Here is a 16,371-nt window from a genome sequence, read left to right as displayed (position 1 = left end):
TTACTGACATAATCAGCGTAACTTACGATTCGTTTAATCATGTACTTAATCTAAGTTATCGTCACTCGAGATGGGTTAAATTTACACTTTTTGCTTAGAGATAATTATTTTCGCCTCGCCGCCTTCGGGAAGTAGGTACTCAAAGCGACCTAATATTTTCAGAATAAGAGAAGGCTTTAGTAATTCTATCGTGACTAGAAAGAGAAGAGTTTAGAACCAATAGATTTACAAAAAGTTTCCCATCCGAGTAATATGTTTAAGAAACAAATCTTACATTTTAAGAACCTTAAATAATGAACTAGTATCGGTTAGTTACCATATTCCATAGTCAGTGATCTTGCAATAAAATCAATTTCACAAGGAAACATTTATAACACATACATATCTTGCCCAGATTTCTGAACACATCGATATTGTGCAGTCATTCCGTTTATTTTTATTTTAGAATTATCCACGTTTAATAGTTTCCTATCTAATTCGATTAACGCTATATTATTTCTTAAAATAGCTAGTTCAGCAAAAAAGGAAAATTACACTTGAGAAAATGCATCCAATCGTCTTATATTAAAGTTATGAGAACCTCCTCCTATTTGAAGTCAGTTAAAAATGAGCGACTCTGATGAATGTTATTCAAAAAATGAGAAACATAATATCGAATGGGTTAAGTTCGCTCATTGTGGTGGTTGCATCTGCGTTTTACGACACTGACAGAGCCATTTGATGATGCGGGCGTTTCGTTCAACGACGCTGGGTGGCTCTGTGTTACGGTAAATTTGTTTCTGCACAGCGGGGCCTTGTACCTGCGCAACAAAGAATAAGAATTTATTTTATCTTAAAATTACTGTTGTATAAAGTTATTTTAAGTAGTCATAGCATGTTCGTAGGACCATTTTGTACTAACAGTTCAGGCTTCCAAAAATGTGCCAGTGTTTTATAAAAGTAAATCCATTTAAAAGTTAAATTAATAGTTAATTTTGGTTACAATTGTTTTGATGAATAATAAGAAGAATTCTCGCTGAAAGGTATAACTGCTCGTATTGTATCACGTCCAGCCCGACTCACTCGAAGAACTTCTGAAAGAGTTTTTATGTGTAATATCTTAAAATTACTAATCATATAGTCAGCAAGCAGTCCGATTTAAGTCCACAGAAGGTGCCGAGGAGAAGAACACGGGGCTCTCCGGGAGTTGATCTCGTATCAGAGCCAGTATCTCGTATTCAGCCCGAATAGTTTGAACAAGTTTTGTCGATTTTTCTGAAGGGCTTGCTGTGTGAAATATGTCCAATTACTTACCGTGTAGTCAGCAGTAGCGGCTATCTGATTGGAGTCCACAGTGGAGGCCGAGGAGAAGAACACGGGGCTCTCCTCGGGCTGATCTCGTATAAGAGCGTCGTACTGTCTCGCATCTAGCCCGAGACGCTCGAAGAAGTTTTGGAGTCGCGCGGATTCTTCTGAAGGACTATCGGGAGAGTCCTCGCCTTCGCATGGCGCTGACGCGGGGCTTCGCCCGTCTGAACGTCTGTATCTGTGATAAAAGTAATATCGTTGTGGCGATAAACTTAGAATGAGAGATGGAGAAAATATTCAGTGATTTGTAGAATATTTATATAAAAATATTTTGGGTCCATGTATAACTATTTAGGTAATATAGAGTTTTCTGAGGCTCGGTAAGTATTCACGAGTCTCAAACTTACGTTAGGATGAAAATACTTTAACCAATTTCGGATATAAATTGAGAAATAATGAGAAATCATTTTATTGGTTATCGCTGTACAATTTGTATGATCCTTGATTATGACAATAAGAAAAGAAGATAATCTTTTCAAAATACCAAATACACTAGTATATTACATTATAGTAATGTATATTAATAAATACTAACCTATCAGAAATATCGGATTTAGATCTGAGGATAGGCCGCGGTCGTCGCTGCTTGTATCGTAGGCAGCGTTGTCGTTTGAACGTGCCCAGCGGTGACGTCACTTCCTCCGTTTGACATATCTAGGCAAAAATAAAGAATATTTTAAATTTGTAAACCAGATATCAAAGATAAGCTTTAGTCGGCATGGTCCCAATGGGCGTGGAAATTAATTATTAAAATTTATTAATAGGTATTTTTTATTAAAATCGATCTAGTATTTTTTTGCGTTTCATTTGTACAAAAAAAAATACTAATCGATTATCTTCTTAATATTGGTATGAATGAATGGCCATTTGAGAATTTTATCTGAACTTGGCCCATACACTGCCGTGTGCATGCATATAGCGAAATTCTACTGAAAGTGAACGGTATCTACCTACTTATTTGGTGAATATTAAATTTCTTAAACTTGTTTTTCTTGTCAATACTCACGTCAATGGCGAAAATTTAGGGGTCATTTTATCACCAATATGACGTCCAGAGTACATACATACATATAATTAAATCTATACCCAGCAAGGGTAGACAGACTGCTCAATGATGGAACTAAGATCGAACAAGCCTAAGTATAAGGAGATTTCCAAGTTTAAAAGCTTCTCTCATAGTCGCCTTAGTCCATAGTACATTACGTGGTTAGTCTTTTAAATGCATACCTGTGTAGCATTGACGTACTCCTGAGTATCGTCAAGGCGCGGCCTCGGGCGGTGATCCTGGTGGTGAGGCTGCTTGCTCACCAGCTCCGTGTTGGGCTCGTGGTATCTTGGAATTGGAAGCAATAAAAATAGGTATATTTTCACTTGAATCTTTAAATCTCAATTCTATCATTAAGCCAGATAGCTGGACGTGGCCATTCGGTCTTTTTAAGACTGTTGGCTCTGTCTACCCCGCATGGGATATAGACGTGACCATGTGTCTGTGTGTATATTTTCACTTTCAATTAGGTAAGTAACTCTTTTTTGTGATGGCAGTCATCTTGGCTCGAACTCTATAAAACATAGAACACTCACAACTAATTAAATTCATATTTTAAAGACACGGCAAAACACTCCGTCGTTTTTGCGTCGGGAATAAAGACCAATTTATTCCGTCAAGGCATTTCAACATTATTTTCCATTTTTCAATTTCTTTTGATCATATCGTTTGAATTCTATCTCTGTCTCTCTGCATTCTGTCTGACTTAAAAGGTGCAATTAAACATTTAATGTATAAGCTCAATTTCTGTTTGTATATTTTAGTTGACGAGCCCATTAAATTAATAAACAGACCTGTTATAATCCCTGGAGCTGGTGTAATCCTTCCTGCCCACGGGGACGCACTTGATGGGAGTCTTGTATCCGCAGTCGTACATCGGCGGCTCGTCTTGGAACTGAGGGGGAGGCGCGCTAGCCTGGAGGAAAAATAAAAAAAATAAATTAATAAAAAAAAAAAATTGTAATTTTATTCTGATCTAGTTTCACTGCTGTAATTGTCAGTAGAAGTCCATAAAGGGTGCGTTGGGATCAAATCAAAACACTATTAGAGAGGCAAATCTCCCATGATTTGGCTCGTATGACCGAAAGAATTGTAGAGCCAACTTGATAAAGAAGTTGGTAAAGATAGCGCTGTGGAACGGTCATTCTTATAGCCTGAAACAACGATTCATTAAGAAGCTTCTATGAAGGAATTCTCAAAGATTCCCGTCCTTCTTTTGTCTTTTCGATAGTATGTATTATATATATGTAAACAGAGAAAACTTTATTGGTTTTTACAGCATAGTATAAGATAATTTTAATTTACGACCATGTTACTTTCTATTTCCCTAATAAAGATAAATAAATCCTGTTGTTGTTTCGTTCTCTCTAGAAAGGAGCCCAGTGTCTGGATATGACTCTTTTAACTAGAGCACGTAAGCAAACTTGGATCGTGGTCATTGAACCAGGTGAAAAGACTTATTCGACATCCCCTGGAGTGTGATGGAGTGGGTTTTTTTCCTACAGTGCCAGAAACAACTCTCTTTCACCTATGCGTGTTCCTGTTGCACTCTCCAAGCTAAATGCTGCGAACCCTGGGATCAGACCAAGTCCTGATTGCACCAAGTTCTTATTCCTGTAAAGAAATCCATTGAAGCGAGATGGAGTAGTCCTTTAAAATGCTAGAAAGCAAAATAGCTGAACGTGGCCATTCAGTCTTTTCAAGACTGTTGGCTCTGTCTACCCCGCAAGGGATATAGACGTGACCATATGTATGTATGTATGTAAGAACATGGAACACTAGTCAAATTGTCAAAAATTGCCAGTTTAAACAAAAGAAGCCTTCATATAACACAGTTCTTTAGATCTTGCCACCTGCCTCAAGTTGATCTTAACCCATTCCTACCTGGAAGTGTATCCCCACCCTTGGTTGCGCGTAGTGGGGGGTGGCGAGTGGCGGTGGGGGGGAGGGCGCGCCATCTTGGAACTGCGGCGGCGCTGAGACGTAGCACTCAAGCTCGGCGCCGCGACCGTACTCCGCGTAGTACGAGTTGTAGCGGCTGTGGACAAAGGGTTACATACATACATACATATAATCACGTCTATATCCGCTGCGGGGTAGACAGAGCCAACAGTCTTGAAAAGACTGATAGGCCACGTTCAGCTGTTTGGCCCCATGATGGAATTGAGATTCAAACAGTGACAGGTTACTAGCCCACCGCCTAAAAGAAGAATCCCAAGTTTATGAGCCAATCCCTTAGTCGCCTTTTACGACATCCATGGGAACGAGAGGGAGTGGTCCTATTCTTTTTTATTATTGGTGCCGGGAACCACATGGCACAACAAAGGGTTAGTGTCTTTTATTGCTATTGTTACTGAAGTTCATCTACCTATATATTATGTAAAATATATTTATAAGCTTTAACTACGCGATATTCTGTTATTTATGTCAGATTTGCCTAAACTAAAGACAATAGGAAAATTAACGCTTTCACCTTATGGTCCTTCGAACCGGATACTGCCAAAGACGCTCGTGACGATATAGATTCGGGCAATGATAACGACGAAAAGCTAAACTATTATATAGAAAATGGAAACATACATGAAAAATCTATGTATATATGTATGTTTAGTGTAGTATATATGTATATATTATGTATAGGTTTTTAGTATAATATCGTATAGTAAGTATGTTTGTTATACATTATTATTATCACCCACACAAAGGTTCTCCGCTTAACCCAATGGTAGACTGTTAGATAATGCTATTAGCATTAAGTCCGCCTATTGTACTTTACAAATTGTAATTGTTACAATAAAGAATAAATACATACATACATACATAAAATCACGTCTATATCCCTTGCGGGGTAGACAGAGCCTACAGTCTTGTAAAGACTGATAGGCCACGTTCAACTATTTGGCTTTAAGATAGGATTGAGATTCAAATAGTGACAGGTTGCTAGTCCATCGCCTAAAAGAAGAATCCCAAGTTTATAAGCCTACCCCTTAGTCGGCTTTTACGACATCCATGGGAAAGAGATGGAGTGGTCCTATTCTTTTTTATTATTGGTGCCGGGAACCACACGGCACAACAAAGGGTTAGTGTATTTTATTGCTATTGTTACTGAAGTTGATCTACCTATATATTATGTAAAATATATTTATAAGCTTTAACTACTCGACATTCTGTTATTTAAATCATACAAGACAATAGGAAAATTAACGCTTTCACCTTATGGTCCTTCGAACCGGATACTGCCAAAGATGCTCGTGACGATATAGATTCAGGCAATGATAACGACGAAAAGCTAAACTATTATACAGAAAATGGAAACATACATGAAAAATCTTGTCAAATACATGAAATGAATGTATTTATAACCTGGTCTGTTCATGTTGTGTGGAAGATCCGGAATCGTTTCTATGTTGGTGAGCGTGCGGCGGCGCGCTGCGCTGCGTGTAGTGGCCGCTAGAGCCGCCGGAGTCGCGGGCGAACGATGATCCGCAGCGACTGGGGGGCAAATTACATACACTATTTATGAAATTTGTTAATAATAATACCTATAAAAAAGAATAGGACCACTCCATTTCTTTCCCATGGATGTTGTATCAGGCGACTAAGGGATAGGCTTACATTCTTGTGATTCTTTTTTTTGGCGATGGGCTACCAACCTGTCACTATTTGGATCTCAATTTCATCATTAAGCCGAGCAGCTGAACGTGGCCATTCAGTCTTTTCGGGACTATTGGCTCTGTCTACCCCGTAAGGGATATAGACGTGATTATATGTATGTATGTTAATTTATCATACATACATATGGTCACGTTTATATCCCTAGCGGGGTAAACAGAACCACCAGTCTTGAAAAGACTGATAGGCCACGCTCAGCTGTTTGGCTTAGTGATAGAATTGAGATTCAAATAGTGACAGGTTGCTAGCCCATCGCCTCGCCTTTTATGACATCCGTAGGAAAGAGATGGAGTGGTCCTATTCTTTTTTGTAATGGTGCCGGGAACCACACGGCACTTAATTCATCATTCTACCTTTATTATAGTTGATTCCTTCTTGCATGTTGTAACTTTTAGGAAATTTAACTTCTACTTATTTTGCGTCGATGATTATTGCTTGTCAGACGTTTATTTTAGTTGTTTTTTAGGGTTTATTGGTCATTGTTTTTCAAATGCTATGTTTATAGGGACTGCCCTTAAACGCTTTTCGAGCATCGTTATTTAACATTCGAGTGATCTGACAAACCAATTGTACATTTTCAATGAATACAAATAGTCAAGGCCCGTTCACGGACAAACTATGCTATTTACCTGTTATAGGATTGGTAGTTTTCCTCGCCTGGTGAAGGATGCTCCGAGAACGCTTCACACGATGACATTAAAGACGAGTGATTAGATCTAGAAGTAAAAATTACCGTTTGTTAGATTTTTAAAATCACCACCAGAAGTCACGTAAGTTAAAAGAAACTTGGACTACTTACTTCTGTCTTAATATACAGATAATCTATACAGACGATTTCACCATTACAAAATACGATTTCAAAGATTTTAGAACGCTTAAATTTGTCATTAGGAAAGCGCGTCTATAAGAAGCGGAAAATCCTTCCAATTCTAGCTCTCCATTAAAAAGTATTTCCTATTAGAAAAATGGAATTAGAAAAACAATCACAAGGGTTGAATGAATGAAATGGTACCTGGTGCCCTTAGAAGAGCAGGAGGCCGTCCGCTGGTGCGCGGAGTGCCGGCGGCGGCGCGGGGAGCGGCCGGCGGTGGCCGTGCCTTCCACGTTCACACTGTAAATTATACATACATACATAAATATCACGACTCTTTCCCAGAGGGGTAGGCAGAGACTACATCTTTCCATTTGCCACGATCTCTGCAAAATTCCTTCGCTTCATCCACATTCATAACTCTCTTCATGCAAGCTCGGCGGTTTTGGGTACTCTTGTCCAGACCCTTTACAAGGACGTCCTTAATTTAAATTTACAATGTAACTATTTGGATTCCCGTAAACGAGAGACGATTAGTAGATATTATGAGAAATCGATCGAGAAATGATTGATTAAAGAGAAAAAGGACTAGTTTAGTTATTTTTCGACGAGAAAAATATGAAAACTGTTAGTTGGTAAAGTTACTAATTACCAATATTTGAAAACCTACATTTTTGAAAGGGCATGACGAGGTTTCAGTGGGTATGTGGAATACTTACTGTTCTGGATAACATCTGGTCTGCGTATGAAGATCAGGTAGAGACTTGTGGCTGTTGATATTAGGGCAGCTGTCTTCCTCGCGCATGCTCGGCTGCGAGTGGGAATTCGATCTGGGGACACAACGGAAATGTCAAGTTACCGACTCAGCAATGGGAAAGGTCAGGTGAGACCCCCTAAGCCTAATCTAAGTAACTTTGTTAATGAGGAAACTAACCAAGTTTGAATTGTGCGAATGTTGAGGCTATTTTCTCTGCAGTGCAGTTTGTTACCGCTTCTTCTGCACTGACGCCTTGGAAGCGGCAGTAAACTTAGTTTTTAAGTAATTTATTTGACGTCAACCAAGTTGTTAAACCATACGACAATTATTAAGCGATATAATAATATCCTATAATAATGAATAAAAAATTTTGAATTTTTGAATTTTCTCGAAATTTTTGTATGGGTGCACTTCTTGGCGTGTCGTCCAACGGTAACTAAACTTTACCACTAGCTACTCTTATCAGATCAGGGATGATCTGATAAGTCCTGTACTTGTTGGTGTTAGAGAAGGACAAGTTGCTCCATAGTTTAGAAAAGGCGCCTACTAAATTTACCTGTATAAACCCCCACGTAGTCAGTCTGTCAGTCCTTACATCGACTCACTTAGTATCTAGTGTCTTTCAAGTAGCCAAAGGCAGATTAAGACAAGAGGTAGCACTAATCGGAGGGTGTTTAAAACTTTCCATGGAGTAGTATCTCGCCCAACGTTTGTATCTCGGCTCCGATAGATATTTATATTCCAACAGATATTTAAATTTCGTTATTGAAGAAAATGCTGCAGTGGAGTTTGTTACCGCTTCTTCTCCACTGACGCTTTGTAAGCGGCAATAAACTAAGTTTTAAGTAATTTATTTGTCTCAACCGATGTTGTGAAACCAAAAGATATGACAATTATTAAGTGATGTTGAAATCTCCCATAATAATGATTAAAAACTTTGAATTTGAATTTGAGATTTTCTTAGGCTATATTATAAAAAAGCAGATATAAAAACTGACCTGATATATCTAGGTGCAGAGTGCGCGTACTGAGCGGGGGGACTAATAGCTCCGAGCTGTTCCGCCGGAGAGCCCGACCCGCTTAGAACGGGTTCCGGTAACTCCATGTGACGGGGGCTTGAATGAGAGCTCGCTAGAAGGAAAAAGAATTAAGTCGAGTCAGTAGTCCTTCAAATCATAATCCAGGCTTTCTTTTTCCATCACTTTTACCGCAGCAGGGAATCCCATTGAATGGAATGTTTCTACATCAGCATTATATGTATCTTCAGTTTCAAGCATACTTTTAAAGAACGCGGGTGGCCCTTATGACCGTAAAATTTCGGCACCATAAGGCCAAGAAGTGTGCAGAGGAGACGAAGAGTCTGCAGAAATTGATTATGGTTTTTTAGATCCAAAAAAGTGGATAGTTCAAGAAAATTTCTTCACCCGGTGACTTATTACATCGCAATCCAGTTATAGAAAGATTCTTAACAAAATCTTAGTATTATTAAATACTTACGTATAGAATACGCGTTTTTGAGAACGACCTCACTGGCCCTCTGGCGCGGTATCACAAAAGACTCCGGGAAGAAGACTCGCGCGTCTCCGAAACTCAGGGGCCGGCTGATCTTGTCAGGGTCCGACTTGTGCGCTTTGGAGCCCGAGGTCCCAGAGGACGAGGTCCCGGAGAAGGTGCCCGAGTACGTCCCTGTGTGGGGGCGTATTTCTCTTTCGGGGTAGGAGTCTTTGAGGCGGCGAGTGTCGGAGAATACTTTGTGTGCTGAAAAGAGAAAAATAATATTATTAGAATAAATTCATAGGTTCATTAGCGAAAATTCTTAATTGATAAAGTAAACTTTGTACGCCTGAAGGTCTTTTTGAAATATATAAACCTGAAAATTACTTACTCCCATAACTGGGCGCGTACACATTCTCCCTGCTGTCAGCATGCTCCAACAGCCTTCTCAATGTGTTCTGCAGACCCTCGCCAGCGCTGACTGCTCTTCGGGTGCTGCTAATACGCGTCGTCGCATCTGAAACCAGGGCGATTTGTGACGACTTAAAAACTTAGCAATTTAAAGACTAGACTGGCGAAGGTAGCATTAATAATAACCTATTCACCTTTTAGCCAAAATGACTTTATTAATACTTTCTATAATGACGTGTTTCTTCTAGATTTTTATCTTCCCTTCTTGGTTCTTATCTTCGGATCATATACGCTTAGTATTCATAACGTCCAAAAACGTTTCTCTACATTTCATATCTGTGTTTCCGGTAAAATAGAGAATTAAAAGGTATCCAAAGATAAAAGCAGACCAAAAATCCAAATACTTATAGCTACAAACAACAGTAACTAGACTTTATGGAACATATACGTACTGTTAAATAAGCAGCAAACAAAATGTACTGGGGAAGGCAAATCATAAGATAAATGGCAAAACTCACAAGGATTGCAGCAGGCATCGTTGGTGAGGGTGCTGGAGCTGACGAGGTGACAGCCGCCCGCAGCTATCGCCTGGCTCAGTCCACTGCTCACCTGGAGATATGAGCAGAAGACAAAAGTTATAATCATGATTATGACTATATAAGGCATAATCAACAACACTGCTCACGATCTAACGAAAAGCGTTGAAAACACAATTAATAAAAAAAATAAGTCTACAAACCTACCTTTAACAGATTACGACGAAAAAGTATTTTTTCTTAATACGCCCTTACCTATCAAGATTTTCAAACATTACAAAGTTAACAGTGCCATGAGACAGCCTAGCTATTCTATGTATTTCTGGGTGACACATATCCAAGTTTTTCTTAAATCTACGTCAAAAAGTTTGTGGTAGTTACGCCCATCAACTTCTAAAATGAGAGTACGAGAAAAAATTTGTTTGTAACCATGATGAAACTCAATGTCAGTAGGTATAGCTTGAAAGGTCCTTCGTTAGATAAGTTTTCTTTACTCATACGTATTATCATATCACTCAAATTACCCTAAAATTTATTTCCACTCACTCAGAAGGTCAGCATTCGAAACCCGTGTCGACTATTGTATTTGTACCACTTAGTAAATTGTCTTCTTAATTGCTATTTATTGTTTCACCTGTATTGCTGAGTCATGTTTACCTTTCTATACAACTATGTCATGACCCCGACCTTTACAGTTACTCATTGGTCAATGGTTAGATTAGTACTGTATACATAGGTAATAGTAAAAACGTCAAAACTTTATAAATTAGAACATGGAATACAAACCTTTTTTTACTAACCAAGCCACGTGTTAGCATCTCAAGCAGGCAAACTTGTTTAGCTCAAAGCAGCTTCGGTCGAAGACTCATCATTAACAAAGCTCTAATGTCAGGTTATTTTGAGAACAGCTAGTAACATACTTACAATTTAATGATGTGTATTTATTATCTTGCAGTTCTTGCAAATATTAATTATTATCGTTATCTTCCTGGCATTCATATCCGTTGATCCTTCCCCAAGAATACGGGTTTCGCCAATGATCATTTCGGTTAATTCTTAGTGTCTACCCTCAAAGGAAGTTCCTGCATTCTATCCAATACAATCTCAAACTTGACATAGTTAGAAGACTTTTGAATCTACGAAAAGCTTGACGGCAGACATGCGTTTCTGTTGTCGTTGAGAAGCGAGCCATCAACCAATTGTCACAGCGACGCCTTGAGCTATGAATAATCTTGATCCTAAATATATTTACCCGTAAAGGAAGTTCCTGCTTCCTGTCCAAAACTGTTTCAGATTTAACGTAGAAGGCCTTCGATTCTGCCAGCAGCTCGACGGCAGACTTGCGTTTCTGTTGCGGCTGAGGAGCGAGCGAGCGAGGCTGCGCCATGCCGTCCTTTTTGCGCGGCAGCTTGAAGCTCGCGAACAGAGAGTCGGCTAAGCGACGCCTGGAACAAACTAACTTTGTAGAGGCCCAACAACTACTAAAGAAGGTTTTCTGCAAGGCTTAGGAACGACGCGTAACTCCAATTTCAGCAAAAATAACTACACATGTTACTTTCCTAATGAAATCAGGGTTTCCATATTGCATACGCTGACGTCAGACGTTTTATAAAATGTGGGTGGAAGCCCTGAACAAAGTACATTGAGAAGATCGAAAAGCTAAAGATGAGAGTGAGGTTTGAAATGATAGAAGGAGGATTTTTCGCAAACTAGGTATTACAGAAGTAACTTCTTCTTAATCTTCATTTATTAAAAAAAATTGAAAAGACAATGAATATTAGAGTAGAAAAGAGGGGAATCTCTTGCCTAGTACCTCATACAGAAAAAAAAAAATAAACTGACCTTGGGGGAGATTCAAAAGACCTAGAGAATGAGGTAGCGTCGGCGCCCCCCTCGAACTTCTTGCGGACCTCCTCGACCTTCGACCACCCGGACTCGACGGCCAGCCGCCGGTTCAGCGGCAGGGTTTGTGACGCATGCTTGGTCAGCTCCTCCCTTGTTCTCTTTACCGACACCTGGGAATTTCATATAATAAGACAATAAGTAATTATCTTTCTTATTTTTGCGTTCTTGGTTGCTCCTACCACTCGTATTGCTATGCCCTCCTGGACATAGCAGTAGTAGGAGCCTGGAGTTCACTTTGCACTATCATCGACATCTTCCATTTTAATTCCAATAGCGTGCATACAAGTATCATCTTTCGCGATTTTAAACCAGAAAACCAGGGAAGAAGGTTAATACTCGTTTTCCATGACACGTAGCTTCTACTTGTGCCGCTCCAGCACTAGCTTCGTCTCACTGCCATATATCTGAACAGGCCTGCACTGTGATGGATTTATGGACCACTAGAATATCTAAACTAGTTTAATCCTCGTCCTAGAGGCAGAAATACCTATCCGAAGTTGAAAAAAGTACTTTTATGGGTGAGGAAAAATATTGAGAGGAAATCCATGCTTCGTATAGATGCAGGTATCCACTACCGACAGACGGGAGTCACTTCATGTTCGTTCCGTCGCCAGGAGGATGATGAGATGTCTTATATTCAGAATGAACTTCTGCTCTCACCTCAGGAATGGAGTCCCGGTATCGCACGCCGCGGCTCTCGTGGCATCTCTCTATGAACTGTTGCCGACGGAGCGACAGAGTGGCTGCGTGACTGTCATCGTCATCCAAACACCTGGACAAAAAGTGGTCATAAGTCCATATGGTGGGCTGGCTCAAATAAAGATAGCTGTGCAGAATTTTTAACTAAGAAATCTGATAGCTAGACTTATTTAGTAACGGCGCAGTTTAGTTAGTGATGAAAATAACGATGAAAGATATGAATAAGATGATCATTCTGTTAGTAGATTGGACGGAAAGGCCACAAAACTAATCATTGATGAAAATAACATTGAAGGCAATAAAAATGATGACGAGAGCTATGAAAGAGATGAATAAGATAGAGATAAATGATAAGATCACCCCGCTCATCATTGATGATAATAACGACATAGTTATTTAAGATACATGAATTATGATAACGATGATGACATACCTTTCAATTTTGGGGAGGTCTGATTGGCAGGGCTAATAAGACGACAGTACGTTGGTACGAGAAGTCTACCCCTTTTATCATTGGTGATAATAACGGAGAAGATAATAAAAATGACGTTGAATACAATGAAAGGGAGGATGAAGATGAATATAATCAATTAAACGATGATATACCTAGCGGGCTGGGCGAGGTGTGACCGGCAGGGCTGGTAGCAGGACAGGGCGGCCATGGCGGCGGAGCGGGCGGACCACCCCGCTCATCATTCGGTCACCAGATGTCACAACCTCCTACGCCAAGACTTTCTGTAACAATGCAAAATAAACAGTTTCATATTATTAATGTTTTTTTGAAACTACTTATAAATTATTATGTAGGTATATCAAAGAGAAAATTCTTTGGTCGAAATTATTTTTTTTCAAATCACTAAATGGGTGCACGTTAAAATCTAAATAACGTTAGCTATTCTATGAACATCACTATGATCTTACATAATTTTACATGATGTGACTGCAATCGGTGGTCCTAAGATTAATTTGCAGCGCATATATCATAACTTACGTATTTATCGCTATATATATGTCACAATCACAAATCGAGCTTCAACCGAGCTTTCAACCTGTCCCTATTTGAATCTCAATTTCATCATTACGCCACACAGTCGATTATGGCCTTCTGATTTTTTTTAAGACTGTTAGCTCTTTATACCTCGTAAGTAATAAGTATACTAAGAATGTGCCTAAACGCTAGATGTCAATAGGTGGGTTGCAGTATCCCGGTCATCCGAAATTGGCGCTTGCCAAATTGTCACCGGTTTTATTAATGATGCGAACAGTGGAATGGCGGGTCATTCGGCCATCGTTGATGCCATAACATATGGTTAACGCCAGTATGACCATTCAACTTCAAGACTTAGAAATGAAATAAAAATATAAGAATTACCTACTTAGGTACATATCTTTTTTTAAAAGTTTTTTAACTTTTGTGCAGTGTGTTTACCGGTACTTACGTACAGTAATGACTCTAACTCCTGTGGGTGGATGGCATAAAAGGTGGCAGAAGGTATAGTTTGTGCCATCATGTTCGGCCAAATGTGGTCCTCAAAGTTTGAGGTTTCTATAGAATGTCAGCTCTGTCAACCCCGTAAGGAACAAATAAATTTAATGATACCTAGGTTTTGCAAGTAACTGGTTGGTTTTAATAGAAGCAACATTATTTGCATATAGGTGCCAGCCTTCTATCCCAATATTTGCTATGGCATTTCCACTCGGATATTAAACTTGTTAATTACATATTAGGCTAAACTGGGCTAATTTGGACCATGTGGGAGTTCGGGAGAATTAGATTGTTACTCCGAGGAGGGCCATTAAGACGTGCCAAATATAGTTTTGGTCGCCAGAAGTTTTGCCTATTTTGGATAAGGTCTGCCGCCTTATGTTACATTGATGTGGTTTCGATAACATATCTTGACAGACATCTATCGCTCATCTTAACTAAAAGAAAAAATATGTACATATTAGATAAACAAAAATGAGAGTGTCAAGACAGTCGACATAGTAACTAAAATTTCAGTCATAGAGGAAATTATGCACTGTTTATTTAATTTAAAAAAAAAGAAAATATTTTTATGTTTACCGAAACAATAATCAATTTACAATTCAAACAAAATATGAGTTACTTTATGCTTTGCGTAATCAGATCGTTCAATGAACATACATTGAAAAGTTACTTTGAACTTAATTCATAATTTTAAAAACATGCCTCATTCACATTCACACGATTTTTGCTGCACCTACCAATTTCATTGAAGCTTGCTCTGCTCGTAAAGCATCATAATTGCATACAATTAGTGCGATTATCTGCTAGTTTCTGAGAAAAACCTGGCGAAGTCGGCACTTTCGTTTTCCCGCCAAACTGCTTTCTAGTCTATGCCTTGTTTTATAAATAATTCACATTGTGATAGATACTTAAAAGTAGCATGTAATCTTTTTAAATTAGGTAAGGGAAACATGACAGATTTGCACCAAAACAACGTAGTCAGGAATGTATCAAACAAAAGGGAGTACCTATTAATTTAGAATTCATAGATACATTTTATAAAAAGAAAAATTTTAATTAATGCTTTTGTATTAAAAAAATTATATATTTTTAAATTACTTTGATTAAAAATTTAGTCTCTGAAATAGCGGGGAAGTTTGACGTTTTAGGTACCTACCAGAGACTGTTCATTAAAAAAGTATTTACTCACCTTAAAAAATGGAAAGTAAAGTAACGGTCCAATATACAAGATCGCACTTAGCATTAAAAAATAATAAATATTTAAAACAAGCAGATTGTTAAACTTTTTAGGTTACATTTAGTTTATGAAAGTAGTATAATTAAGTATAATTGCTTGCTATAGTTATTTGGCCTCTACTCACTCAAATTCACTTGATATTTATGTTATTAATACAAAAACCATGGTAAGGTTTAGGTTACCCAGTTCGTAAACAGTGCACGACAATAAAGATTAAGTTATGAAGAGTTAAGACAAATAATGCAATAATAATTTCATATATCTACAAAATTACTTTTTATTATTTTTTAAATACATAAACTAAAAATAATGTACGGTATCTTTTTCCGTAAGCAGTTGTATTTGTGTGAATGAATTGGTTTCCTCAAGATATATTCCGTCAAAATACGTGCATCCAATTTATTTAGCCAAAAAATATGATTTATATGAACTAAGTAGGTAAATATATGATCTCGGTATGATTCGAAGCTTCGAACTTATGTCGAACGGATCCGACGCTCAGCAGCCAATGTTCAAACCATAGACTATCTGACAGTAGTAAGTGGTAGGTAACATACAAAGAAGTTTCCGATAAATAGGTATAATGTAGATAATATTATATTTTTATATCAAACCAATCTGTAAAAAACAAATAGGCAATGGCTCTTCCTGATTGGTTCTCTATATTTAGCAGCACTTACATCAGAAGGCTTTTTGTGATTGGTTTTACGAAACGCAAAGACCATTTACTCACCAATCAGAACAAAGTATTTTAAATTTGATAACAATAATATCAGTTCTTATCAGTGATAATATCTAATTTATATTATGAAGGAACTTACCTACAGCTCAGCGCAGATCTTTGATCACATAATATGATGCAAATACATTTTTATTATGTTCTAATACCTATTTGCAGCAAAATAAAATCAATGTATTTTAAATAAAAAGTTTTATTTGTAATTTTTAGTAAAAATTGTACTATAGTA

At 38.2% G+C, this 16,371-nt stretch overlaps 1 protein-coding gene across 1 annotated transcript in view; it reads right to left on the bottom strand.

The window, feature by feature from the left end:
• Window positions 1-275: 275 nt before the first annotated feature.
• The window catches only part of LOC106135970 (serine/arginine repetitive matrix protein 1), a 55,214-nt gene continuing 39,118 nt past the window's right edge, over window positions 276-16,371 (bottom strand). The window contains exons 2-19 of the mRNA XM_060951285.1: window positions 13,284-13,412; window positions 12,639-12,750; window positions 11,916-12,088; window positions 11,326-11,518; window positions 10,056-10,146; window positions 9,518-9,643; window positions 9,130-9,390; window positions 8,631-8,763; window positions 7,595-7,705; window positions 7,077-7,175; window positions 6,694-6,780; window positions 5,756-5,884; window positions 4,277-4,430; window positions 3,187-3,308; window positions 2,575-2,680; window positions 1,883-2,001; window positions 1,294-1,525; window positions 276-800 (exon numbers count right to left, since the gene is read on the bottom strand). Coding sequence (XP_060807268.1) covers window positions 672-800; window positions 1,294-1,525; window positions 1,883-2,001; window positions 2,575-2,680; window positions 3,187-3,308; window positions 4,277-4,430; window positions 5,756-5,884; window positions 6,694-6,780; window positions 7,077-7,175; window positions 7,595-7,705; window positions 8,631-8,763; window positions 9,130-9,390; window positions 9,518-9,643; window positions 10,056-10,146; window positions 11,326-11,518; window positions 11,916-12,088; window positions 12,639-12,750; window positions 13,284-13,339 — 2,433 coding nt within the window. The 5' untranslated portion in view covers window positions 13,340-13,412 and the 3' untranslated portion in view covers window positions 276-671. The remainder of the gene's footprint in view (window positions 801-1,293; window positions 1,526-1,882; window positions 2,002-2,574; window positions 2,681-3,186; window positions 3,309-4,276; window positions 4,431-5,755; window positions 5,885-6,693; window positions 6,781-7,076; window positions 7,176-7,594; window positions 7,706-8,630; window positions 8,764-9,129; window positions 9,391-9,517; window positions 9,644-10,055; window positions 10,147-11,325; window positions 11,519-11,915; window positions 12,089-12,638; window positions 12,751-13,283; window positions 13,413-16,371) is intronic.

Source organism: Amyelois transitella, chromosome 24, assembly GCF_032362555.1.
Source record: "Amyelois transitella isolate CPQ chromosome 24, ilAmyTran1.1, whole genome shotgun sequence".
NCBI lineage: Eukaryota > Metazoa > Arthropoda > Insecta > Lepidoptera > Pyralidae > Amyelois > Amyelois transitella.
This window is presented reverse-complemented; position numbering and strand designations above follow the sequence as displayed.